Source organism: Orbicella franksi, chromosome 4, assembly GCF_964199315.1.
Source record: "Orbicella franksi chromosome 4, jaOrbFran1.1, whole genome shotgun sequence".
NCBI lineage: Eukaryota > Metazoa > Cnidaria > Anthozoa > Scleractinia > Merulinidae > Orbicella > Orbicella franksi.
The window spans coordinates 5,225,362-5,250,805 of record NC_138148.1 but is presented as its reverse complement, the minus strand read 5'-3'; the positions used below and the strand labels follow the sequence as shown (position 1 = coordinate 5,250,805).

General features: G+C 39.9%; 3 protein-coding genes across 3 annotated transcripts; 2 read left to right on the top strand and 1 right to left on the bottom strand.

Annotated features, from left to right (window-relative positions):
• The first annotated feature begins 5,238 nt into the window (after positions 1-5,238).
• LOC145484677 (2-Hydroxyacid oxidase 1-like) lies at positions 5,239-12,895 on the top strand. Its single transcript, XM_081463279.1, has 8 exons — positions 5,239-5,404; positions 7,163-7,289; positions 7,374-7,502; positions 8,878-9,027; positions 9,671-9,843; positions 10,348-10,853; positions 11,699-11,861; positions 12,672-12,895. Exons 1-8 carry the CDS (start codon positions 5,239-5,241, stop codon positions 12,863-12,865), a joined length of 1,608 nt encoding a protein of 535 aa, XP_081319405.1. The 3' UTR covers positions 12,866-12,895.
• A 3-nt stretch (positions 12,896-12,898) lies between these two features.
• On the bottom strand, positions 12,899-13,834 carry LOC145485087 (uncharacterized). The gene is made up of 2 exons (XM_081463731.1): positions 13,272-13,834; positions 12,899-13,178 (listed from the first exon to the last, which is right to left on the bottom strand). Exons 1-2 carry the CDS (start codon positions 13,546-13,548, stop codon positions 13,012-13,014), a joined length of 444 nt encoding a protein of 147 aa, XP_081319857.1. The 5' UTR covers positions 13,549-13,834; the 3' UTR covers positions 12,899-13,011.
• Positions 13,835-18,059: 4,225 nt separating this feature from the next.
• Positions 18,060-25,354, top strand: LOC145484263 (uncharacterized). Its single transcript, XM_081462904.1, has 4 exons — positions 18,060-18,521; positions 21,337-21,403; positions 21,949-22,046; positions 22,499-25,354. The coding sequence occupies exons 1-4, from the start codon at positions 18,177-18,179 to the stop codon at positions 22,670-22,672; spliced, it is 684 nt and encodes a 227-aa protein (XP_081319030.1). The 5' UTR covers positions 18,060-18,176; the 3' UTR covers positions 22,673-25,354.
• The last annotated feature ends 90 nt before the right edge of the window (positions 25,355-25,444 follow it).

Genomic DNA, 25,444 nt, shown 5'->3' with positions numbered 1-25,444 from the left:
AGATATGCAGGCCAAAATTACGCGTGCGTTACCGGATGTCCGTGATTTACGGACATCCGGTAATGGCTGCTACCAGAGCCCTCCGTTTCTCAGACCACGTGACCAAAAGAAACGGAGGCTCTGGGGACGAGAATGAGGACGGCAGAGAGATTAGTGGAGAGTTCTCGTGCGCATGCCCCGTTAAATAAATTTACTTCCGGTAGCCGTCCTAGCTCTTCCCTTCCTGGTATCTTAAGGTGCCTATTATTAGAGCGACCGGTGCTTGAAAAAACTTAGAAATAACAAGTTTTTTTTATAAATGAACTCTGAGTAGCAGTCAACCAACAACCAACCAACTAATCAAGCAAGGAACAGGCAACCAATTGATCGATCGACTAAACTAACAAATCATCTATATATCGAACCAACCAAACAATTAACCCATCCAGCCATCCATCCGCCCGTCCGTCCGTCCGTCCGTCCGTCCGTCCGTCCGTCCGTCCGTCCGTCCGTCCGTCCATCCATCCATCCATCCATCCATCCACCCATTCTTCCATCCGCCCGTCCGTCCGTGCATCCATCTATCCATCATCTTCAACTTTACCATTGCGCCGAGCATATTCAGGCTGGCCCGAAGTGGCCTATTCATTGGGAACACAAACTATACAAAGTGCTAACAAAGAGCATCTACCTTTGCCTCAATACTCTCCAATAAAACCTTTTTAACAAAGGCATTCCAACGTGTCATCGTCATAGTTCGTTGCACAAGTACCTCCGTTTTGACATGGTGAGGAGGAACAGAGCGACTGAAACAAGAACAGGTAATTGATCGCTAAGGCAAGGCTTGATCTAGCTAAAATTAGAACCAAAGTAGTATTAGTAAGTATTGGGATAACACGCTTTGTTTTCCTCGCTTAGATAACAGGGCAGTTTTCAGTACAGTGTCGAAAGTAGTTCTACGCTAGGCGGTTGCCTGACAAAACTCGCGCCACTTTCTCAACCAATCAAAATTTAAGCCAAAGTCAATGGTGACGTGCTCGCACAGTTTTCGCGCGCTTAACGCCAACTAGACGTATTTGCTTCAAGCTTACTTCGTAAAATAGAGGCAGTGGAGCGTTTTGCAACATGGGGAGGCTCATCATTAACCCTAGTGCATACCTCACGATCCTGCTTTATGGTGCTGCAACGCATGCAAACAAAGATGCCAAGATATATGTTGGAAGGTCCACGACCGTGCAAAATCTTTTGTTTTGCGCTCATTCATACACTATGCATGAATTAAGTAAAAAAAAAAAAAACAAACAAAAAAAAAAACGATTCTATTGGTTAGTTCCTCAGTACGGAATAAACAACTATTACTGTGTTTTGTGCACGGTCAAGGCCAAAAAAGTGAACAAAAACATACAACAAAGAAAATTGTCGAGTTTCATAACCATTCCCCTCTATTAACTATGGTAGGGCGCAAAATTTGCGCTCGGAAGTCGCCGGGCGGTAAACATTTTTAAAATTTGCATGTGCTTAGAGTAAAATCATCTAAAAGAGAACCTTTTCATTACTTTTCGTAGATGGTGTTATTTTAATTGGAATGGTTATCTTTATTTAGGCTAATTGCAATGACCAGGTGAATTGCTAAAATGTGTGTAATTTTCACCTGACCATTTTTCCTGGAATAATTTATTGTTAGTGACGATATGCTTTCTTCTTAATGTAAAGTTTTGTTTTCTTCGATGTCAAAACACAGCAGACCTTATTTCATTAGTGCATGAAGATAACGGATGGACGATTTTAGCTTGGACAATTTTAACTTATACTAAATATCTCCTGGTAACACGCTAATAGAATGATTTCACAAACCCCGATTCTTTTATGCTAATTGGAATCCTTAAATGCTAATGTGCAAGAACAATACAGCCAGCACGTTCTAAAGTACACCGTTCTAATTTCCAGATGGTTTCTCGCAAACACAAACAACAATGCTTCCAATGTTTTAATATCTGTTTATCGAGCAGAATCGCCCTCGATCTCATTTCAATCTAGGTCTCGCTTGAAACTTGAACCGATTTAGAAAGCTTAGCTATGTGCACCGAGCAAAACAGGTTCAAACAGAAACTATATTTTAGTGGTCAAAATGCGTTAAATAAACCTTATATTAAACAGTTCAATTAAATAGCTGAGAACTGCCCGACTGGAATAAATATTGAGCAAAAACATGGCTTTTTTCTTCCTTACTTCCTGGCCTTATCTAAATAGGTATTCACTTTTGTGAGCAAGTCGTTCACATTGTTCATGGTGTCCATGGCTTTCTGACACATTTTTTGATGGTCAAGTTGTGCTTCTTTTGCGCGATCAGTCTTTCGCTTCTTCTCCTCGTACCTACCATTCTCTCCTTCCGAACTATCCAATGATGAAGCGACCAATTCATTGTCAAGTTTTCTTTTAACAGCTTCCGCTCTTCGTTGACATGGAGTCATCAGCGTGGAATACTTTTACTGAAGCTTTTACCTTTATCCTGGTTGTTTTCAGAACGCACCGACTCTTCTTCGATTTCTGCGTCCCATGGGCGCCATAAATTTGACATTTTGAGAAAAGCCCTGCTTGGGACTTCCTAAAAGGATGACTGCCAGCGCAAAATGATGTTTTTTTAAAAAAATGATTTTGCACACGTGCAAAATATGCAAATTCGTGGAATCACTGTTGTAAATAAAAATGGACGTACAAGAGATCCAAGCGGTGGTGTTTAATATTTTGGCATTTTTGTTGCTTTTAATATCAGCACTATCACTGTATGAATACTCAACTAGTGATGGACAATGAAGGACATATCCGCTTTGTTCAGGCTGGATTCCTAGGGCCGGGAGCACGCACGATGCGGTTTCCTTTCGACTGATGGAACCTATTGGTCTAGGGCGTAACTTGGATCTACCACCCAATGCAAAGCTTCTGGCTGATAGGGCGTATCCAGATGCTGGGTCACTACTGACACCCGTAAGAGCTAACCGGATGCCTTTATTAAATCACAGGGACCGAAGGCGAGCGCAAAGGTTTAACAAGCTTCTGTCTAAGAGGAGGGTAAAATTAGAACACGTTTTTAATGAAATGAAAGCTTACAAAGCGAGAGGCCAGATTTGGTGGCACCCACGCTGGCTCACGCCTTTGTGCATGAAGTTAGTTGCCCTTTTATCTGAAAGAAAGGTGGGACTCTTCAAACAGTCTAGAAGATACGGCGAAACGTAACTTCAACAGTTCTCCACAAATGCGCACACGTTCTATTTACGTACTGAACTGTCCATAGACGCACAGTAATTTTGAATGCCGAAACGAAATTAGTTCTTGTTTAGGCACGTTTTAGCGTGTGCACGTGATCATCCCAGTTATTTCTTCTTGTCATCGAACAACAGACATATTGCATTTGTTGAAGCTAAGCTTTATGAACGTTTCCAAGCGGCATCTGGAATGAGAACACAAATTGCTTGTAGATCTGTTCAATGAAAAAGAGTTTAAAAACATCGTGTTCATTTGTCTGTTGTAAGCGCGCGTGCGGAAGTTTTATCTTTTTGTACACACTCATTAGCATTGGAGGATTCTAATTAGCATATTAGAAATCACTCTAATTAAAAAGAAAAGGTGTTATTCGCGGAAAAACCGTTTGGAAGTCGGTTTCATTCAAAAGTACTTTGTAACATGTTTTACAAACATTGTTTTTGTCATTTAAATGCTCAAAACGTTAAACAAAAGAATTCTTTGTATCATCACCCGATAGTTCTCTGGTTGGAATATTAATAACAATAGGTGACGTCACTGTTGTCTTTGCTATGTGAATTGATTCCTGTTATTGAAACTACCGATTACTTAAATATTAAAATATGGGAATGGCGTCACCAGTAGGGCCGCCTTTCTTCTTGAGGGGGACATAGGGGGTTCTAAACACCGCAACACCGCAAAAAAAAAAAAAAAAAAAAATTAACGAACACCGCATCACCGCAAGAAAAGGGAGTTTTAGCAAACCACGACGGCGACGGCGGCGAGACTGTCACCAAACAAAAGGTTTAACGAGGAAAACAATAGCCGTGCACGTGCGTTTTGAATCTTTGTACATTTCTTTACCGTCCTCTGCAACACAACAACGTGGAATGACAAAATTATACGTATTTTGGAGAACGAGAACCGCAATGGCTAATTTTTTGTACCTTCTTTTGGAATTGAACGCTGTCGGTGCATGCTAGCCTGAGCAAGATTTTAGACCGATTGGCGCCCTGAACAGATCTACACAGCTGCGACATTCGAAGGTAAAATATAAATTCATTTTTTACAAGTCGTAGTCGCCGCCGTCGCCTTCGTCATTGCTAAAACTCCCTAAAGTCGACGAAACACCGTCACCGCAACATGTATTTGTAGCGCCATGATTCGTTCATCTACACTTAAAATAACACTTTTATACCTCAACAATTTTCCACAAAGTAAACACATCACAACTCTTTTCATTACGCATGGTGGGTGGCATAGGTCGAGTTACTTGTCAAGTTACGTATAAAGGAAAACAGCTTCGGATTGGCAGCCGAAGCATATTGAAGATTGACTAGAAAGTGATAGTCTGTATTTTGTTACAAATTGTTAACCTCAATGGTGTGTGTTTGTCATAAATTAGCATCGATTAATGAAGTTTACATGCTAAATTTAGGTTTGAGAAAGGACGGTAAATCAAAAAAACCCAGCACCGCATACAATTTCATTTCACCGAACACCGCAGCGTGAAAAACACAAACATCGCACATTTGAGATCACCGCAACACCGCAAGTGGAGATTTTATTCACCGCATCACCACATTAAAAAAAACATCAACACCGCAACACCGCAAATCCCCATGTCCCCATCCTTCTTCGATAAGTAAACCTGAGTTGTTGTTTAACAACGATTGCACATCAATCTTTATTCGAGTTTTTCCATACATTGCTGTAACGTATATTTTCATTCAATAGACCAATTTCGATATATTAAAATTCAGCCTGACACAATAGACCTCAACACGAGACTCTGGAGAATAAGCCTCACAAAATCTGTATTTATTTCCCGGAGCCTCGTGCTGAGGTCTATTGTTTTAGGCTGAATTTTTATATATCGAAATTGGTCTATTCTGTGAAGATCATTGCTGAAATTTTTATATTGCTTTCATTGTTTTACTTTGGCCAGACTCTCTTGGAATCATAAAGAAAATGTAAAATGAAAGGGATTTCGACTCTGGTATTCGGTCGAAGGAAAATATGGTAATGATTCTCGTGCGCAAGCGTAGTGCTACTGTACGTGGGCTGTGCAAGTTCTTACGCAAGCCTAGATGCCAGTTAAATACTTCATTGACAAGTGTCGACCAGGTCGGTATAAAAGAGCGAGAGCAGAATCTAAGGTTGAGAAGTGTAATAGTTGTAGAAGGTAACGGTACTCCAGATGTAATGAAAAAGGAGTTTTTAAAGGAAAAGAACGCGTAGTTCGTCTAGTGTGATCGTCCGGGCGAGGGTAGTTCTGAAAAGAACTGTTGTTGGTGACTGACATTTCGGCAACCTGAGCGGAAGTCATCTTCAGAGTCAAGTGAATAATGTTTGTCAGTCGATGATGTTATAAGTCTGGTCCGTTAAACGTGATTGGTCAGTTTAGCCATGATGGTATTGACTGAAAGACTTGTGTTAAGTTTGTCATCAGTCATTGGTCGGTTTCGATCCGTCTATTGTTAGTCAAATTGGTCGGTTTTTGGTTCGTCCACTGTTAGTCAAATTAAGTCGGTCTGTTAGAAGTCCGTTTGTGGGTTTCGTTTCCGTCATGGATAAGTCGTTTGTAAGGCACTGGTAGCTGTTGACATCTGTTAAGAGGCGTTTGTTCTAGGTTAGTGTACCAGCTTTCCAGAGTCAGTCGTTGAAAATAGTTTGTACTGTAGGTTAAGTATTGAGCAGAGTCCCAGTCAATGTTGTGGTTTGTCAGTTGATGATGTACAGCAATGTGATTGTTGGCATCACCATTTCTCGAGGCTCGTTTGTGTTCAGTCAGTCTTGTGTTAAGTTTCTGCCAGTCTCACCAATGAAGGAAGCCTGGCAGTCGGAGCATTTGATCTTGTAAACTGCTCCCTGTCTGTTGTTAGGTTCGTCCCTGTCTTTAACGTTGGTCAGTGAGTGTCGTAACGTAGTTGTGGATTTGTGGGCTACACGAATGTTATAGGGCTGTAGGATCCGTGAGATGGTCTCAGAAGTGCCCTTAATGTAAGGTATAGTCAAGTTATCTGTCGACGTACGTCTTCGTCGTCGACGCACACCGACAGATTACTTGACGAGTCATCCTACAACCCGACTTCACACAAAGCCACGACTATAAAGACTTTGACGAGACGAGCGTATATAAGTTACGGCAGTACGCAGAAAAACTTAGACAGCAAAAAGGGAGCCTAAACTACAGAGGATCTGTTCTGTGAACACGATTCCCTCAGAAATCAGACGCCCTCGTCAACTATCACGCCGATAGAAATCTCGAGCTCATAATCTAATTGTTTAATAGATAGTGAGTAGCGTAACCAATCAGAGAACAGCATTCGCGATAGAACGCTAGTAGATTTACATTAAACAAGTAATGATATGATCCCTCCTAAAATTAAGGATTACACTAGCCTAAACGTTCGAGCAGTTATCAGAGAATTTTGAGACAGGCCCGTTTGGTTGTGTAGTCTTAATATATAAACTTACATAGACCTAATGCAGATGAAATATAAGCGCGGGCTTTTGTCAACAAACTGTCAGATCAATTTACATTGCTGTATATGCGAGTCAGAATACCCGGCTAATCGGCCTTGTCACAGAAATACTTTTTAACATCCAAAATACCGGACAAAGAACAAAATAAATTACCTCCGAATTCAGAGACTGGTTTCACTTCGATTCGGTACGTGACGTTTTACATGTGCTATAAAGCGTCGAAAAGTTTGTGCTCCATTGGGCTGCTTAATTTCTTTGTAACGAAAGTCTTCTATCTTTGGGAGACGGCAGAAATAATGTAGCATTCTTCATCGGCAAAAATTCGACTTCGAACATGGATAAAACGGGTAGTTTTTAGTGACTGCTCGAGGTTTTGAAACCCACAAAGTTTGTCACAACAACAATCAAAACACTCTGCCACCTCTCCCACCCAATAGATTTTTTTACCACTCAGATTCTGGGTGGTCACGTGACCAGCCGCAACCAGGGTCTTTCTTCCGACGATCTAGGGAGGCAGGGGAGAGAGAGCCTGGGAACGAGTTTGCGTACAGCAATCATGTCAAGGACGCTCAAGGTCAAGGGTAATCATGTTACGTATGACCGCGGTGCATGATTTCTAAGGGTAATCTTGTCAAGTTCGTAAACTTTGTGTTGCTTGTCGTCAGTTGTCGCGTTCCCGATGTGGCGAATTGGAGGTGCCGTACATCGGAGTTCGCCAGCTTAACCAAAGTGGGGCATAACGATTCAACAAGATTTATTGAAGAACTGGCTGAGCCGCTTGTACATCACTTACGGTAAAAACTAGAAATGAATAGACAATTGTCAAGTCAAAAAAAGGAACACGGAATAACAAGCTAAATGAAAATGAATAAAACTATAAGAAAGGAAAATATAGAAAAAACGACTTACATCTGATCTAGCACCGGGCGTGGGAAATTCCAAAGAAAACAGCTCTAAATACTCTAAGTTGAACTACGAGCGACTCCTAAACGTGGGACTCCGATAAACTGAAACGTGCTAAGAAATATGATATCTACGATGACGAAGCACCTAGAGCGGCCAGCCAAGAAACGTAAATCAAACATTAACTAAATCAACAAGTGTTGTAACGCAACGGAAGTGTTCAATCACTAAAGGTCCAATGTTTATCTATGTACACGACATCAGTGAAGAAACAAAAACATGACTTCCATTTTGTTTTCGCCCTCAAGGGCCACGGGTCTATAGCCCATTCGCCTTCGCCTGATGCGCATTGACCCGTAGCTCCCCCCCGGGGGGTACTCCCTTATATGGGCTATAAAGGTATGTGCGGCCCCAAAACGTATGGTTTTTCAGCCGTTTTGGTCATAAATAGGGTATCGATTATAGCTGATTTTTGGCCATTTTGTTCATAAATAGGGTATGGTTTTGCACTCTAGCCTTGATACGAGTGAGTTTTTAAGAGGAAGCCACTTTTTCATGATTATCGAAAAGAAAATCAACAAAAGCCCTTTACAAATCATGTTTACGGTAAGTTAACATTGGTCTGAACCAGGGAACTAATTATAACCAGGAGATTATCAAGGAACGTAGGTCTGAAACAAGATTTTGATTTAAGGGTCAGGTCATAAATAGGGTTTCGAATTTTTGGTGATGTCATTAATAGGGTGGGGAATATTGCAGACTTTGGTCATGGATAGGGTAAGGGTTTTGGGAAGCGGGCCGCACACCCCACCCAATTTTTCTGGAGTACCCCCCGGGTCCGTAATAATGATTTCTCTTTGAAGGACTGGAAAGGAGCGTGATACTGGTATTGCGTGACTTTTATGAGTGACCATAATTCTGGTGAACGTGAATTTGCACCTACAAGTACAACGCAGGTTGTTTATGCTCGTAGACCCCTCGTAGAAAACTATTGCAGTGTACAAAACTTTTCGTTCACAAAGGAGACACCGTAGCCTAGTGGTTAGTTCGCCAGACTTTCCGCCAGACAGAAATTCGGAGGTCGCAGGTTCAAGTAAGTATTGTGATAAGCGGGGCAGTTCGGTGCGGTGACCCGGGGCACGATTGTAAAAAGCCAACTGGTTTGCCTCCTTTAACCTTGTTAAGCTTCATTTACATTATTTTTCTAAGGTTTGAACTTGTTCTGACTCACTTATTAACGATAAACAAATGATGTTTTTTGTCAAGAGGACAAGATTTTGTGATGGCGAAGCCTGTCTGTGTGAATGATTTCAAAGAATTAGCGAGGAAAACCTTGCCGAAATATGCATACGATTTCTACGCATCAGGGGCGAACGAGGAATTCACGCTGAAAGAAAACCGCGAGGCATACAAAAGGTATAAAACCTAAGGAGGAAGCCTTAATTAAATCATTATATATTGTTAAAAAGTTCAAAACTTCAATTCTGAAAAACGGATGTAATGTAAGGTGATAGACTGAAATCAAGTCTCGTAGCATATTCATGCACTTTAGGAAAATCATCAGAAATTTATTTGTCACGTCAGGCAGGTGGTTCAAAGCTCTGTATTAATTGTAACTACTTCTAAAAATTTTAAAAATGTTTACCCCCCGCCCCCTTGGGTGTAAAGACTGTTTTTACCAAGGCAAGAAATTCAAGGGGAACGGGGAAAGCTCCTAGCTGATGAAACCATACCTCCATCCCTGGCGACATTCAAAAAGAAAATGACTGCTATTATGAATTAATTTATGCTTTCATTCCAGTACAATATTCAAGTTCTTTTCTCCCTCCTTCCATTATTTAGTCAATTATTTTTATTGTACACCGTTCGTGTGATGCCCCACTGGCTTTACTAACTCAATCAAGGTAAAGGAAAAAGTAGATATTAAACTTGGTCTAGTTAAAGTGAGTGCAGTGTGTCAAAATATTTGTCGTCATATCAGCTTGCAGTTATGTGCAGTAGCACAGTATACATTCGGGGCAGACAATTCACCTTCTCAGACATTTTCTTTTTTTTCAAGGTTTCGTATAAAACCCCGAATTTTGCAAGGAATTTCTGGCGTGGATATGTCATTGCTCTTGTTCGGAGAAAGAATCAGCATGCCTATTTGTATGGCTCCAGTTGGAGTGCAAGCCATGGCAAACACTATGGCAGAAATGGCAAGTGCACAAGGTATTCAACGGGAATTTATATGTTAATTGGCATGATGACTGTGATGTGACACATGAGAGTCCCCCCCCACCCCAGTACTTTCGCTGTTACTATTATACAATGGACATAATAATATCATTGTGACCTTTGCTAAGAGACATTTGCAAATGATTTCACACTTACTGTATTGTTCCAGAAAATATATACACCCAAGTTCATGGAAGGTTGCTCATCATGTCCTTTAAATTAAGTTGGATTTGACTGATGTGTTTACATCCTTGTTGCTGCCCAATTAAGATCATGTGCTGATCCATTTGGGAGATTACAATTTTTCTGTTTGTACAATTACTCCCATGCAATCAGTTGCGTGTGGCAAATGGCACAACTGTATCACTTCTCAAATGAATCATCACATTGGTCTAAATTGGGTGGCAACAGCAGTTAGCCAAATCCATCTATTTCACTCAAATAGCTGCAGCTGTGAAAGTAGAAAATACATGATACAAAATAATTTAGAATTATTTTGAAATTCTTAATTTAACACAGCTGGACAAGAGGCCGAAACTTGCATGGTTTTGAGCTGTATGGCATCAGCGACCATTGAAGATGTTGCAAAAGCAGCACCAAATGTTTTACGATGGCTTCAAATGTACATCTTTAGAGACCAAGAACTTACAAGGAGCCTTGTTAAACGTGCAGAGGACAGTGGTTACAAAGCTATTGTTTTAACAGTTGATGCTATAACCCATGGCCGTAGGTGGCGTGATCTAAAGAATCAGTCAGTATTAGTACCTCACTTGAGGTTTGGTAACATTGGAGGCTCTAAAACAGAAGCATGCTCAACAGAAGACTATGCCTTGTATGTGAAATCCCTCATTGAGCAAGCGATTGACTGGAGGTCATTTTCCTGGTTAAAAAGTATCACTAAGCTGCCTGTTTTGATAAAGGGAATATTGACTGCTGAGGATGCCAAGTTAGCTCTGCAACATGGTGTTAGTGGAATAATTGTTTCCAATCATGGAGGCAGACAGCTAGATGGAGTGCCAGCCACTGTAATAACATCGAAAATGCTTAATAAGTAAAATAATAATAATATAATTAAATTAATCACACTTTGTTGTAACTATGGTCTCTTGGGATGATGTGTACTAAAGGCACTTGCAGTGAAGTGTTGATTTGATACCTTCAATTGACCCTTGATCAACGCTCAGTTAACATCTCGATTGATACTAGATGGACGTCTCGATTGAAATTTGGTTGACATTCAATTGACATCTTGACTGCCAACTTATCGACAGTTGGTCAATAGTTGGCCCAGTGTTGACCAACTCAAAGATATCGATCGACACTCAATGGCGTGTCTGCAAAATTAATTGCCTCTCAACTGATGTCAATCAAGTGTCATTATGGAGGTGTCGATCGAGTGTCAATTGAGTATCGATTGAGTGTCGAGTGAGGGTATCGATTGAGGGTATTGATCAACACACGGCTGCGAATGCCTTTAATAGAGGGATATGATCTGTCTCTTGTGTGTGGCTCCAGGAAATATCCAATTACCACTCACTCTGCTCTCAAAAAGCCCAAGTAGGTATCTAAAGGAAATTATGACAGAAGCTTTTTACTGAGGTGGGGTATTGCTTACTCCGCACTATAAACCTTCTGTGGGTTGGTGTGGGATATTTTCAAGAAATTATGACACACCAAAATTTTATAATGTTTTATTACAAGTTCTTGATTTGAGTGAAAATTCATTTATCCTAGATAGTGTTCTCAAATCATGCATGCAGCTTTCCAAGATTTTTGTAATTGGGTCAGTCAGGCCTAATTGCTTGTTTTATTACCGAATCAAATGATGATGATGATAATTCTTCTCTTGTATTTTGTTTGTGTTTGTTAGCTTGATGTGCTACCAGAGATAGTTAAGGCAGTTGAAGGCAAAGTTGATGTTTTTGTTGATGGTGGAATACGGAATGGTACTGATGTCCTCAAGGCATTAGCCCTCGGAGCTCGTGCGGTTTTCATCGGCAGACCAGTTTTATGGGGTCTGGCTTTTCAAGTATGTTTCTGAACTATTTTTAGATCTGACTGAAATTCCTCTCTACTCCCCCCATCCCTCTTGCACAAAATGCCTGCGTGTTTGCCGTGAGTACAGGTAGCCCTGACCATTTTCCAGCCTCACGTGAAAAAAAGGAGTATGTTATACAACAGGAGCTGATTAGACTCTTTAGTCCAGGCTTTGAGTTGGTTGGGACGCAACGCGAAAAAACGGTGGAGCGGAAAAAGGAGAAAAAAATGCGTTCTCTGGCCTTCCCGCGCCCCATATCTCCTGAATTTTTTCGGGCACCATTTTTCGCACTGCGTCCCAAGTAACTGAACGCGTGGACGAGGCTAAGAACTGATCAATGTATCACTTGTGATCAATCCTGGGTTAGTGAAGCCGGCTGGAGACTGACAATATTGTAAATAAATAGACCATGGTTTGTAAGATATAGAGCACCTCTCAATATTGAGTGTCGTGAAGCCAAAACCTTAGTAATCACTCATTCCAATCATAAAGGACTCAGGCAATCCAATAAACCAATCAAAACTCGTAGTAAATACACGTAGCTGACGCGAAGCGCGGGAAAACGTTTGCGAACGCGTTGCGATTGGGTTTGGTTCTGTTTGGATGAAAAAGTGGCGCGAGTTTTTTTAAGCCAATCGTGTAGCGTAGTAATGTAAAACCACGAACTCGATACTCAAATAGGTCAAATGAAAACCCCTCTAGAAGTTGACTAATGCATTGCTCCCAAATGGGTGAACAAGACATTATCGCTTTGAATTAATTTCAGTAGCGGTCTAGCACTTGAGGTGAATTATTGTTGTTCATTTTTTCTTTCAGGGGAAGCAAGGAGTTTCAGATGTTTTACAGATACTGAAAGAAGAATTCAAAACTGCTATGATATTGGCAGGTGGGACGGTGGCTCTGTTCTACTTTAAGCTGCTTTATAGCGGAGCTCCTGCGCGCCAGATGCGCGCGATCGGAGCCCCATACCTGAGAAAATTTGGTAACCCATCGATCTAAAAAGTCCGTACGCCAAAATAAGAGAGTAGCACCATTCGCCTTAATCACAGTCCGCCATGTTGGATGCAACGTCACCATTTTTGGCATGAAAGCGAGGCCACGCGTGTTGAAACATCATGGCTGAGTCAGCGAGTACTTTGATTTCTTCAGAGTTTTGGTACTGCAATCTGGTGGACATACCGACAACAATATTTACCTGTGACAGTGACAGTGTATATTGGCTCCGGGAAGTCTACAACAACAGGAGAGGATGACAGTTCCGGTTGGACCTCCACAGAACTTTCCTCGCCAGAAGCTTGGCCGAAAGTTGATGCTATGGATTAAAATGAAAAACATAAAAATACTTCTGATTATTTTACGATTTTAACCAAGGAATGTTTAAAGAAATATCGACAACAATATGTACCTGTCACAGTGACAGGGGACGATGGCACGCTTACATCAAACAATCGCACCCGTGCACGCGGTGGTTCTCGCTTTGTCGGAGATTTTCTTTTCCTGGGTGATCTTGACCAGCAAAAAGTACTCGGAACTGCATGCTTGTCCAGAACACGCTTCCCTGTTAAAGTTGTCTGAAAATCCGCTTCCTTAAAGTGTACAGAACATACTCTTGTGCTGTTTGTTATCTGTAGATGGACCAGATCATAATAATTAATGTAAATACATGTGCGCAACAATGACATCGATAACCTAACCAACTTACCTGGACACTTTTGCCCACGTCTCGCCGTATTTTGACAACCCACTGCTTTCGAATGGCTTCATCACTGGGAAATTGGTGAAAGGTATGATTTGGAATATTTTTAGCGCGATTATTTTTACATTGCGGCACGCAACAGTGATCTCCGTTGGGCATGATTGCAGATGATCGCCTTGTCTCCTCGATCGCCGGAAGTTGACTTTACACGCGTGGCCTCGTATCGTTGTCAAAAGTACATGACGTCAATCCAAGATGGCTGCTGTGCGATAAAGGCGAATTACCAAAGGTATATCTTTGATATTGGAAAACCAATTTTCAAAACGAGGTATTCGTTGACTAGTATCACGTGACCATCTCGCAGGCTCAGGTTAAGAGCTTTTGAAGTTGTCCGCTGACCAGATACTGGTTTTGCGATTGGATCGCGGCCTCAAGCCAGGCTGTTGCTCTGGGAGAGAACGAGGGAGTACGTGCAAAGGCAAAATTGCGGCACAGTTTAACCCCTGGCGCGTTGTCGACTTTTCTTCCGTGATATTCGTGGCACAATCGTCCTTAGAAACTCCCTTATATATATTGCGTACGTAATTTCTACAATCTTGGGTACACTTATTGGGTATAGTTTGTTAGAATGTAACTGGAAAAAATAGTGAAACCACACGCTAAACAATTACATTCTAACAATTGATCAGTTTTGAGTTTCTGATCCACGAAAAAAATCCTCTTTTCCTTTATGGTTAATTATTGCAATAAGGAGCACCGCTTTTAGGCTGGGCTAAATCTATATATTACTTTCTACTTGAACAATGGTTATAATTGGTTCTGACGGTTCGCAACACGGTTGGGGAAGGGGGTGGGGGGGGGGGGCTAATATTTTTCTATCATTTTCTGAGTTGCTCCTTGCTTTCCTCTTACCAAGTTCTTAATGATTTAAATGTTTGAAAAAGCAACTAAACAGTAGGAACTGGAAGGAACTGTATTGAGGAGAAAATAACACCCAGGCACACCTCAAACGTTTTTGTTTGTTTGTTTGTTTGTTTTAATTTTCAGGATGTGGAAGCTTGTCAGATATCAATCGGTCCTTGGTGGCAAGAGATGCGTCTTATTTCTCACGTCTGTAATCCAGCATGAATTACACAAATCATGGAGGAGTTCACGTGTTTTCTTTTGGTTTCGTTCAAGCAAGGATGCGGCGCTTCTGAGGGTTTAATACACAATTGCATTTATTTTCATTGAAAACATTTCGCTTGTTCTTCAAAGGTTTTGTTGCGGGATCTTACAGAGCTAAACTTAACTCCGTAATTACGGAAAATAACGGTTGCTGCTACAATTTGTCGTTTCGCGATGATTCAAATTCTCTTCCTCTGGTATCTAAGTCGACCTCAGTTATCTTACAACTTGTTTCTCTAGTTACCTCACTGGGAGCCGAGTGGCATACTTTGTATATCATCATTAGTGAGTATATTAATGACGTCATTTCCCGATTTTTCAAGGTTGTTTGTACAAACAGTCAGTTTATCGATATAGGTAAGGTCAAGTCTGCATACAAGCCAAGTGGCCCACCAGGCCGGAGCTTATCCCGGTTTCTGTAGCATGAAGCGACTAGGAGTATTTCTACTCCCTCCTGGATGGGATGCTAGTCCATCGCAGGGTTACCCCCAGCATTAAGTTCGCCAGTACCCATTTAGACACCTGGGTGGAGAGAGGCACTGTGAGAGTAAAGTGTCTTGCCCAAGAACACAATACAATGTCCCTGGCTACGGCTCGAACCCGGTCCGCTCAATTCGGAGACGAGCGCACTAACCATGAGGCCACCGCGCAGGCGTCCCTCCCTCAACGTTCTTGTTCAGTAAAGGCAAGTCATGGACGATGATCAGGCTTGGTAAAGGTTCAGTCACGGACGGAGTGACAGAAGTGTTATTCGTCTCCTTTGCTGTCTATCCGAGGTGAAAATGCCCCAAGACAAAACGCCCTTGGCATTCAATTTTACGTGGAATTAGCTTACTTGAATACCTCTTGTCATGCGTTAGGAACTGATCGTTCAGTGAAACAGTTTGTCTCTTTGAGGCGTTTTGACTAAAGAGTATTTTTGAGGCAGCAATCCTTGTTGGGACACTTAACTTATTTCGTAACGCTGCAAGATGAGCTGCCAAGAGGCAATGAAAGTTGAGATACAATATCTCATGAGATTTTTGAAGTCGTTTTGATCATTGTCCATTATTTCTTGTATGCCTGTGGCAACACTTGACCGATAAAAGCCGAGGTCGATCAGCTATAGTGAGGTTCTAATGGCTGACAACCGAGATTCAGCGAACCAATCAGAGGCTAGAATTGCATTCAGTATCAACATTGTCCGAGTTCGAGGATGCGCACACTCATTACTGATGCAAGGACCATTATTTTTTTTTCAGTTTAACTAATACTTCGATATTCCGTTAAACTAAACAGGTTGATCTCTTAGTAGAATTTCGCAGAGTTCTCCACATTTAGTAACTTATTACATGAAATTTTCGCGACACGTTTATTTCGAGATTTTGGGTTGCGCATCAGTTTCGCGACACTTAAATTCCGCGATTTTGCGAAAATTTTTGAATCGCGTTAACTTTGCGTTTTTTAGTATTATTTGCAATTTCTTTCCTTGGCAATGTAACTGACGTTACTTAAACATGTCCTTGATTTTAGGAAACCGACTTTATTTAAGGTACAATAACGTCAAAATTAACCAAAGGCAACGACGAGACTAGTCTATATGTCAACAGTAACATAATGTGAGTCACTCAACTTTCGCGTCATGCTATGTTCGCGACACTTATTGCTCGCGTTACTTTAATTTCGCGATTTTTTTTAAATCGCGAAATTCGCGAAATCAATTACAATGGGTCGCGAAAATCTCATGTAGTATTAACCCTTTGACGCCCAAGTAGCCATATACCGCCACTTAATGGTCGTGCTCTTTGTACCACTTGTGACGTCATCAATTTAAATATCACCTGATATTATTGATAAACAGATGGTAGTACTAGGCTAGGCCTTTCCGCACAATGGTCAGGTTTAGATATCGACAACATTCCGATGTCGCAAATCGAAAAACAACGTTATCAGTTTTGGTGAAAAAACGGTGGTAAAATGTTCCACTACGCCTATCATTGATCAAGGTCCATTTCTAGGCTTCGCCCGTAATTAACATGCAACTTTTCACGGCAGCAAGGAAGAACATACAATGCAAAAGGTAGCCAGTGTAAAAGGGCCGAGAAAAACAGAAAGGAAAGGGGCAACGAACAAAATTGAGAACGGTTAATGGCGCAAAAAACAAGTCCAAATTTTGGCTTATGCGGATGCCCGGAATTGAAATTTTGCTCAATTTTGTACCTAATCCTCGAAAAATCTCTCCTTTTAGTAAAAAAAAGCTTTCTTAGCAAGACTTAGGCTTATCTAGCGTCACAGCAGCTAAAAATCGTGACTAAACGGTTAAAAATGGTATTTTTTGGCGAAGGTTTGGTATTCAAAGGGTTAAGGTCATTCCTCACATTTGCATTGCGCATCCTTACTGCGCATAATTTATGGCGTCATTAGCGCGCGCTCGTGCACGCGCATATTGAAAACATGATGGATTTGCCTTGATATTGAGCTCTTTCAGTTGAAAAATGGCTCCAGCTCACCAACGAGCATGGGCAGCCCAATTTTTTTTCCAGCCATTGTAATCAACTAATCATAAGCTTCGCATGAGGAAAGACTGATCTAATTTCTATTGCTGAAAATTGAATAAATAAGAAAAATAGCAGATACACTGTGGTCTTTTCTATTTGCAGTTGGTAACCACGTCAAGAAATTTGGCTCAAATTTTTAATCAAGGATTTAGCTTTCTGTCTGAATCAAACTTAAAATGTTTATTTGTGTGCGACACAATGGATTGACTGTAGTTTAATGCGTTTTGTTATGAGTCTGGGCTCACAAAGAGTTTACAATTACTGAGAATGCGTTTTTATAATAAGCATTAAATAATGCCAAAATGGGGCATTTTCAATGCCTCACTGCTCCTTAATGAGCATGGACACCCCCCTTTTTTATTTCAAAATTGAAGTTATCATATGACAGATATTCAGTGGACAAAGTTTGAACAAAAATCTATTGTCACTTTTATTTCAGAGGAATTACCTTAAGGTACTCAAGTTTTGCACATAGCGGACATTTTTTAGCCTGCGAACGCAGACGTATTTCCGGCTGTCGCTTGCCTCCCCCGAAAATAACGTCTGCGAACCTGAGCCAGGAAACGATTTCAGTGACGTAATGACTTTTGTTTCTCCTTGGCCAATCAGATTCCATGATAGAATGAAACTCGAGTGCTCCTCGCAGCGAATACCTCGCGCGGTAGTTCTGGGGCTATTTGAGCTAAACTGTGATTGGCTTAAAATTCCTACGTCACAGAAATCGTTTCATGGCTCGGGTTCGCAGACGTTATTTTCGGCGGCGACAAGCGACAGCCGGAAATACGTCTACGTTCACAGGCTAGACATTTTTCGGCTTGAGCGCCAAAGGAAGACTCGAGCCCGCGGTCAAACAATCGCTGGTTGGCGTCGCGCATGCTTCGTAGCAGTTGAAACCCTGATCACAACAAACATGGACGCTGTAAGCAATGTGACAACAGAGCAAACAGCATTAACAGGAGAGAAACAAGACGATTCAGACGACGAGGATAAAAATAACGTCGATTTAGGAGTTGCTGGCTTGCCTCGCATTAACTTTTCCGGTTCTAAAAACGAATTTGAGACGATAAATTTGGATGGAGATGGTGATGATGAGGAGGAAGAAGATCCTTCGGATCGTGATCTCTCGGACGACAAACGGAAGAAAAAGTACAGAAAAAAGAAAAAGAAGAACCAACCTTTAGAGGATTTATCAGACAGTAGTTCAGACGACGAAAGAACGAGCAGTAGAAAGAGAAAAGAGACTGAAACTGATCCGGTAAATACGTTACATTTATGCAGTACTAAAGAGCCCTTCAATTAATTGCTATTAATCCCCAATAACCTTCATTATAACGTTTAATAGGTGTACACGTTTGCTAGCTTAAAACCATTACCTGAAGAATTTTGGTCATCAATTCTCCTCGTTTTTAGTTTGATAATAATTTTTAGTGTACAAGCTGGTGAAAGATTGGAATATTGATAGACAATGCAAGCCAATATAAGCTCGTTAATATTATGCCTATAAGGGTATTTTTTTGCCATTTTCCAGAGTTGCATCTGTAAAATATCACCGACTGCACGTTAAATGGGTAAATATTTTGCAAAACCCTCTAATGTATTGGCTTTACCTCTAAGTGAGTGCATACATGTACATATTTACTTCTAGTTGTTTCATATGCAAATGTAGCTTGAGCCACTTTTCTTAACGGTACACTTGATACATGTGAATATTATTCTGATCAATATGCCCTTGCCAAATTCTGTCACATGACTCTTTTTAGTCATAAAAACAGTCAGTGCCACGAAAAAACTGTCCTAGTGTTAATTTGAAACTGTGGCTTCATCAGTGGACCCAGTGTTTGCCTAATTGGCAGCATCTAATTGTGAACACCACAGAAAAATGGTGTTTAACTTAACTTATAACTTTTTCTCATGAACTACTTTAGATACGGTATTTTAGACTTATTTCCTCATAAAAATCTTACTTTGCTTCCCTCCACTTTCCATGTTTGACCATACTGAACATTTAATTTCTTGGGGGTAATGGACCACAATTAATGGTTTCCATAATCAATAATGTTTTACTGAATAGCTAAAATTGAATTGGCATCATGCCCAACCCCCAACCTGGAGGGCCAGGGTTTTCCGTCTGGGTGACCTTCCCTGAGCCACTGTATTCTGTTATTTATAAAGGTGCTGGATACCTGCGCTATGCCCTTGTCACTCAGTCAAGGGTTTCATTTAGGGCGGGGCACCGGGTAAATTGACTGGCTGTGAGAACAATTTTGCCTGCCTGGTTTGACCATCTAGGAGAGAGGTTTTCTCATAACGAAGTTAACTTCAAATAGTTTTGCCCACTTATGAAAACCAATTGCTCTCTTGTTGACAACATTAATGAAATCCCTGCTCAGCTACAGTAGAACTGCATTAGCAGGGTTTTGAGGAAGATATTCAACAGGTAATTTGGTGGCACAGCCTGTTTAAGGATGTTTGCGCTAATTGTTTCTGTGCATCCTTACTGCGCATGAAATTCACATGCCACGTCATGCATGGAGCGCGTGCACTGTAAGTAGTAAAGTGAACAATAGAAGGACAAATGGCCACTGCTACAACTTTAAGTGGACTTAACGATCTTGGACGTTCAGTGACCCCTGTTTTTCTTTTGATGGGCCATTTTCTCTACCGATTTTCTATGTTTTGCGAAAAAATGAAGAAAATCTATTGAGTAGAAGTTTGAAATTTTTGCAAAACTCACCATCGAATTATGTTCGTACGAGGTCTTCATTTAGTTGTGCGTCAGTTTCAAATGCTTCTTGGAGGGTTAAGGTTTGTGAAAACGATGGCAATATTTGGAATTATTAATGCCACAGATTCACTTATACAAAATATTATTAGGATGTTTTGCCTCTGTCGACTTATCTTTGATATTTTAACCTAAAAACCCTGAAGACCATGCAGAATTATGTGCACCAATTTATCAAAATCAGACTAGTTTTCCACGCGCTTTATCTCTGAAACGAAGTCGGTGACCCCCAATTTTTATTTCATTTCTGAAACAAGTATATCATTATCTGTCCGCAGTAGAAGGTTAAAAAAAAAATCTATCGAGTAGAAAATTTTCATGCGAACGTCCTTAATGACACAGTGGACAATTCCCAGCTTCCACAAAGTACACTTGGTGGCCTCAGTACACTCCACCAAGACCCATTAATTATCACCCTTCAACTCCACAAAACCCCACTTTTGAACAATATTACATTCTCAACATTTGGCCTGATTCATTTTTCTCTTTTCACCAATTTCATTTTTGACAAGGTCATGCAGTAGGGTTCTGTAAAGGGCCATAATTAACCATACAGTATTATTGTATGTTTTCTGGATACATAAATTTTTATCTACGGGCCAAGACAAGGTAAGCACGAGGCAATTGGGTGAAAAATTAAAAGGACAACTACATGTACATGTGCATAATGTACAACAACCTGAACATCTGATCACATTTGCATATGAGGTTTCCATGTTTTACAGTGTATAAGCTAGAGTTAATATGGTGTCTCCAAGACTAAATGAACAGTCAGTTATTACAGTTTGGCGAATTCTGGTCTGGTTTGGAAAATAATGTCTGTTCATATTATCAACATTTGAGTTCACATGCTATTTTTGAGGTTTAATCCCTGGCTGGGGTCACTGTATTCATTGTGCTCTTGCATAGAACAGTAGCAATCTACTCTCACATTGGCTTTTTCTCCACTCAGGATTAAGGGGTACCTGTAAGTTGTTAGGGCAACTTACATGTACATTGTGACAAAAAGTTGGGGAGAGAGAGAGCAATATTTCTAGCTGTGTCATGCTACAGAAATCAGAAATAAGTGCTGAGAGCAGTGAACTAGTTAGGCTGAAGTGTTAATCCACACTTGAGTTTGACTGAGACCAAATTAGCAGTTATCTATAGTCTGAGTGGCTGCAGTGCTAGCTGTGATATAGAGAAAATGTGAACTTATACATAGCTTACTTGGGGTCAAGTGAACTCTCAGTGTGTTAAAGACAACTTGTATGTTAGAGATTAAATTAAGCATCCTGTTGTTTTTCAGTCTGACCTAACATGGCCTCTTTGGGTGTGGTACTACATAGTAGCAGTATCAAGTGGAGCTTTGAAAGGTACCCATTTATTTTCTCAATTTACAGATTGAAATACAAGTAGAGAGTTCAGTTTCCATGTTTCTGTTCAGTTATTGAAATAATTCAGATGAAACACAAGTAGAAGTTTTTTGAGAACAAGAAATGTTGTGAAATAAACCAGTTTTATTTAATAAGAGTGTGGTTTCCACCCAATTTTGGACTACATGTAAGTTCACCCAGACTTCTCGAGGGTGTGAAACTGGGCTAAAAAAAAAAACAAAACAAAACAACAATAACAACAACAACAAAAACACAGCATCAAAAGCACGTTTTTTTCCCTGTAGTGTTTATAGAAGGTAATGAGTTACACTTAAAGTATAAACCAAGGCTGGGTATTAGTAAACTCCCACTTTGAATGGCTGTGAAGCTGCTAGAGCCGTATGTCTCAATCAACAGAAGGCCTTCTAAGTTCTTACTTGTAATCACTGAGGTCATGTCCCCTATTTGATCATAACTGTTCAGTTAACATTCGTTAATAAACTGCCTGACAACTGACTTAATCACACATGAAAATCTCTCTCTAGTTGCTGAATACCTGGGAGAAAAGTTGGCGGCTTTCTTTGGGATTACTACTCCAAGATATCAGTATGTAATCGATGAGTTTTACAGACTAAAAGAACAGGTCAGTGCTAAATGTACTTAAGAAGCAAAAAATTTATAAACAAAGTTTGGAACATGGTTGAACAAGATCCAGATTCATTGTGAAATTCACTGTCTGTGTACAGTCTGGTGTCCGCTTAATAGAGGTTTTTAACAATAGAAATTAGCCAAATACGATTTATTTTAGTGTCCGCGTCCACTTAATAGAGGTGTCCGCTGAATAGGGGATTGCTATGAAGGGAAATATAAGACGTTTATTTCAGGACCTGGCCTGCTTAGTGTCCGCTTAATAGAGGGTGTGTGCTTAATTGGGGGACCGCTTAGTAGAGGTTTCATTGTATTTCATGTATGATGCAATCAGCGATTGTAGACTTTTCAGGTAGTGTCAAAGACATTAAAAGCTGCAAATTGATGCAAAAACTTTAGTAAAGACCAGTCTTCCATATTGAGACAGACTTGATTTTGATTTTCCAGGAAAAAGAAGAGGAAGAACAAGAGAGAAGGGAAAGAGAATATGTTGAAAGAATGGCAGCGGAGAGGTTAGCTTCATTAGAAGGTGGCAGCAGCTTAGACCTTCAACAGACTGAGGAGTTATTGAATGGGAATGTTGTTGAACAAAATCCACAAGATATGTCAAACAAGCCTTGAAGTTTTTATTGATTAATAATCATCCTTCGCTATATGCAGTACATGTAGTCCCTTGTAAAGAATAAGTTATGGGGAAAATTGTGGCATTTGTGCCTACTTTGTAGAATAGTGTCTAAGTCCAGTGTCATTTTATTTTACCTGATCTGCATAGATTGCTCCTAACAGCAGTTACATGACCATATAAAATTTGTTTAATATGGTTCTCATTCATATAGTACATGTAAGGATCATTATTTTGTTGTCATACAGTTAATTTGACTTTATGTAAAAGATGACATCTTGAATCTAGTGCTGGAAATAATAGTTGATCATCAGGCATTGTCTGATCACATTCTGAAATTGTCTGACTAATTTTTACAGTCTGGTCAGGCATGATTCATGTCCAAGCACCAAAATGGCTCAGCTTTGTGGCTTCATTATCATAGCTCAGTTGGTAGAGCATTGCACCAGTATCGCGGAGGTCACGGGTTCAAATCCCGTTGAAGCCCTGATTTTTTCAGGCTTCTTCTTTCCAATTGCTTAAATTGGAAAATTTACTGCGATGATCACTCTTCACTTTAATCTATAACCGCAGTTCAAATATGAATTATTTCATATTATACTTCACATGAAATGTAACAAGTTTGTAAAATTTTTGTGGTTTCTACATGGCCAACTCTAAAGATATTTTTCAGTGTGACCAATAAAATGCAAAGTGCTGAATTCAACAATTTAAAAACATTACACTTCTTAAACTACCAAAGGATTGATCAACCAATCAGGTCATTTTCCACACATTCCTGGAAAAGTCATGTGGCTTTGAACATGGTTATTAATGGTAACACCACACAGACACAGTATGTATGCTGTGGTTTAAATTTTCCAAACTGGTATGTTAAATATTGAATTTTGCATAACAAAATGTTAGTGTGGGATCTATAGATGTTAATTAATGGTTTAATATTGGATGTGCCAAATTCTTTTAGAGGTTTTTGTGGGTAAATGTCACACTAAAAATATTTAAAATGTTTTTTCCAACCATTGAACTAGTCATGTTTTTGTGTAACAGTTAAGGGTATTTAATGGACATATCATTAATTCTTCTTTTGTTGGTTGGCAAGTTTTGCTGTGAAAGCTCTTTTAAGCCCTGTCATTAATTAAACTTTACAGTAAGCTATAGAACCCAGTTTTTGTTCCTTAATACACCCCTCCCAAGCTAAGATGATAACTTGAGACGAGTCAAATTGTTCTAGGTGCAGTTTGCCTTTTAGATATGTGGTTTTCTTTCTTATTATCTAAAAGAGGGGACTTATTGTATTGCATCGAATGGAAATTGGGGTTGATTTATTTATAGGTTGTGTTTGCTTCCGTATTATTTGTTCTATTTACAATAGCTGAATTGTACTTCCTACATTTATTTTTAGTTCTGCTATCTGATTTATGATTCAACATCCCCCTCCCTCCATCCATCAGTCCTCTGCTCTGTCCTCTGCCCTGGCCTCAAAGGCTTTGACAGAGGTTCCAAAATAATATTTAAATTCAGTCCTCTGGGGAGACTTAAAAGAGCTTTTACTTCAATAACATTAAACACGTGTACAGTATAGAGCAGTTTTCAATTGAGTGTAGTAAAACCAAAACCAAAGTAATCGCTCTAACCTGTCAAAGGATGCAGACAATCCAGTGAACCAATCAAAACTCAATGTCATTACATGTAGCTGACACAAGGCGTGGGAAATCGTGCCCAAGCGAGCCATGATTGGTTTGTCTTTTCTGATTGGACGAAAAAGTATATAAGGCAATTGTGTAGCGTAGTTGACACAAAACCAGTTACTTTCTACACTCAAATGAAAATCGCTCTATGCAGAATTAAGCCATTAAAATGTAAATATTTTTTCCAACGTCATATACTATTTTATCATTTTTACGAAAGCTCATATCTTCAGGCATGTAAATATGCACGAATGAAATTTGCTTTTAACAATTGAATTAGTTACTAACAGCATGTGCAATACATAAAGCGTGATTGACACTGATCATCTGGGTAAGGGTAGTTCTGAAAAGAACTGTCATTGGAGACCCAAAGTAGCACAACTCTAAAGATGACATCTGCTCAGAGCAACAGTTTTTTTTAGAATAACCCTCGTTCAGATTAATGTGCCAGGCGAAGTAGTGGAAATAATGTAACACAAAGTTGCTATTTTGGTAGCTTCTTCTATGGTTTCCACTTTTAATTAATAGTGTAGAAATCGTAAAGGAAACATGCAAGTAAGAAAGGGAATGAGTGAGGAATAGAGAAGTGGTATTTTTTTGGCTATTTTCTTGCTCATTATGTTTATTTTTCTTGTCCCATGCCGTTGCAGTCTGCCCTAATCTGAAATTCTTTGACAGCTTTCTTGTCAATAAATCTTTATTAATTGCTTTGTATACAGCCAGCAAAAATGGTTTATGGTGTTAATCAGACGTACAAAGTCAACTAGTCAAAATGTAAAGGAAATAAGGGAATTAAGGTTAAAATTTGTAAAGAATTTTTCAGGCTTGGTCCAGTAAAGAATTCGGAATTAATTCATTATGACTTTCAAAAATAACAAAAATATAAAACAAATTAAAAAGAAAACCGAAAGAAAAACATGATCGTTCTCCTTGATTTCATCTTCAAACAGTGTCTTAATTAATGCTTCATGAGCAATTTTTTTCTCAATAAAAGAAAATTTTCCTTAATTCACTCTCCAAGTCTATTGCTTTTGGGTATTTTTGACCTCTTTTATGCACAAAACTTGGGTCCAAACGCGCCAG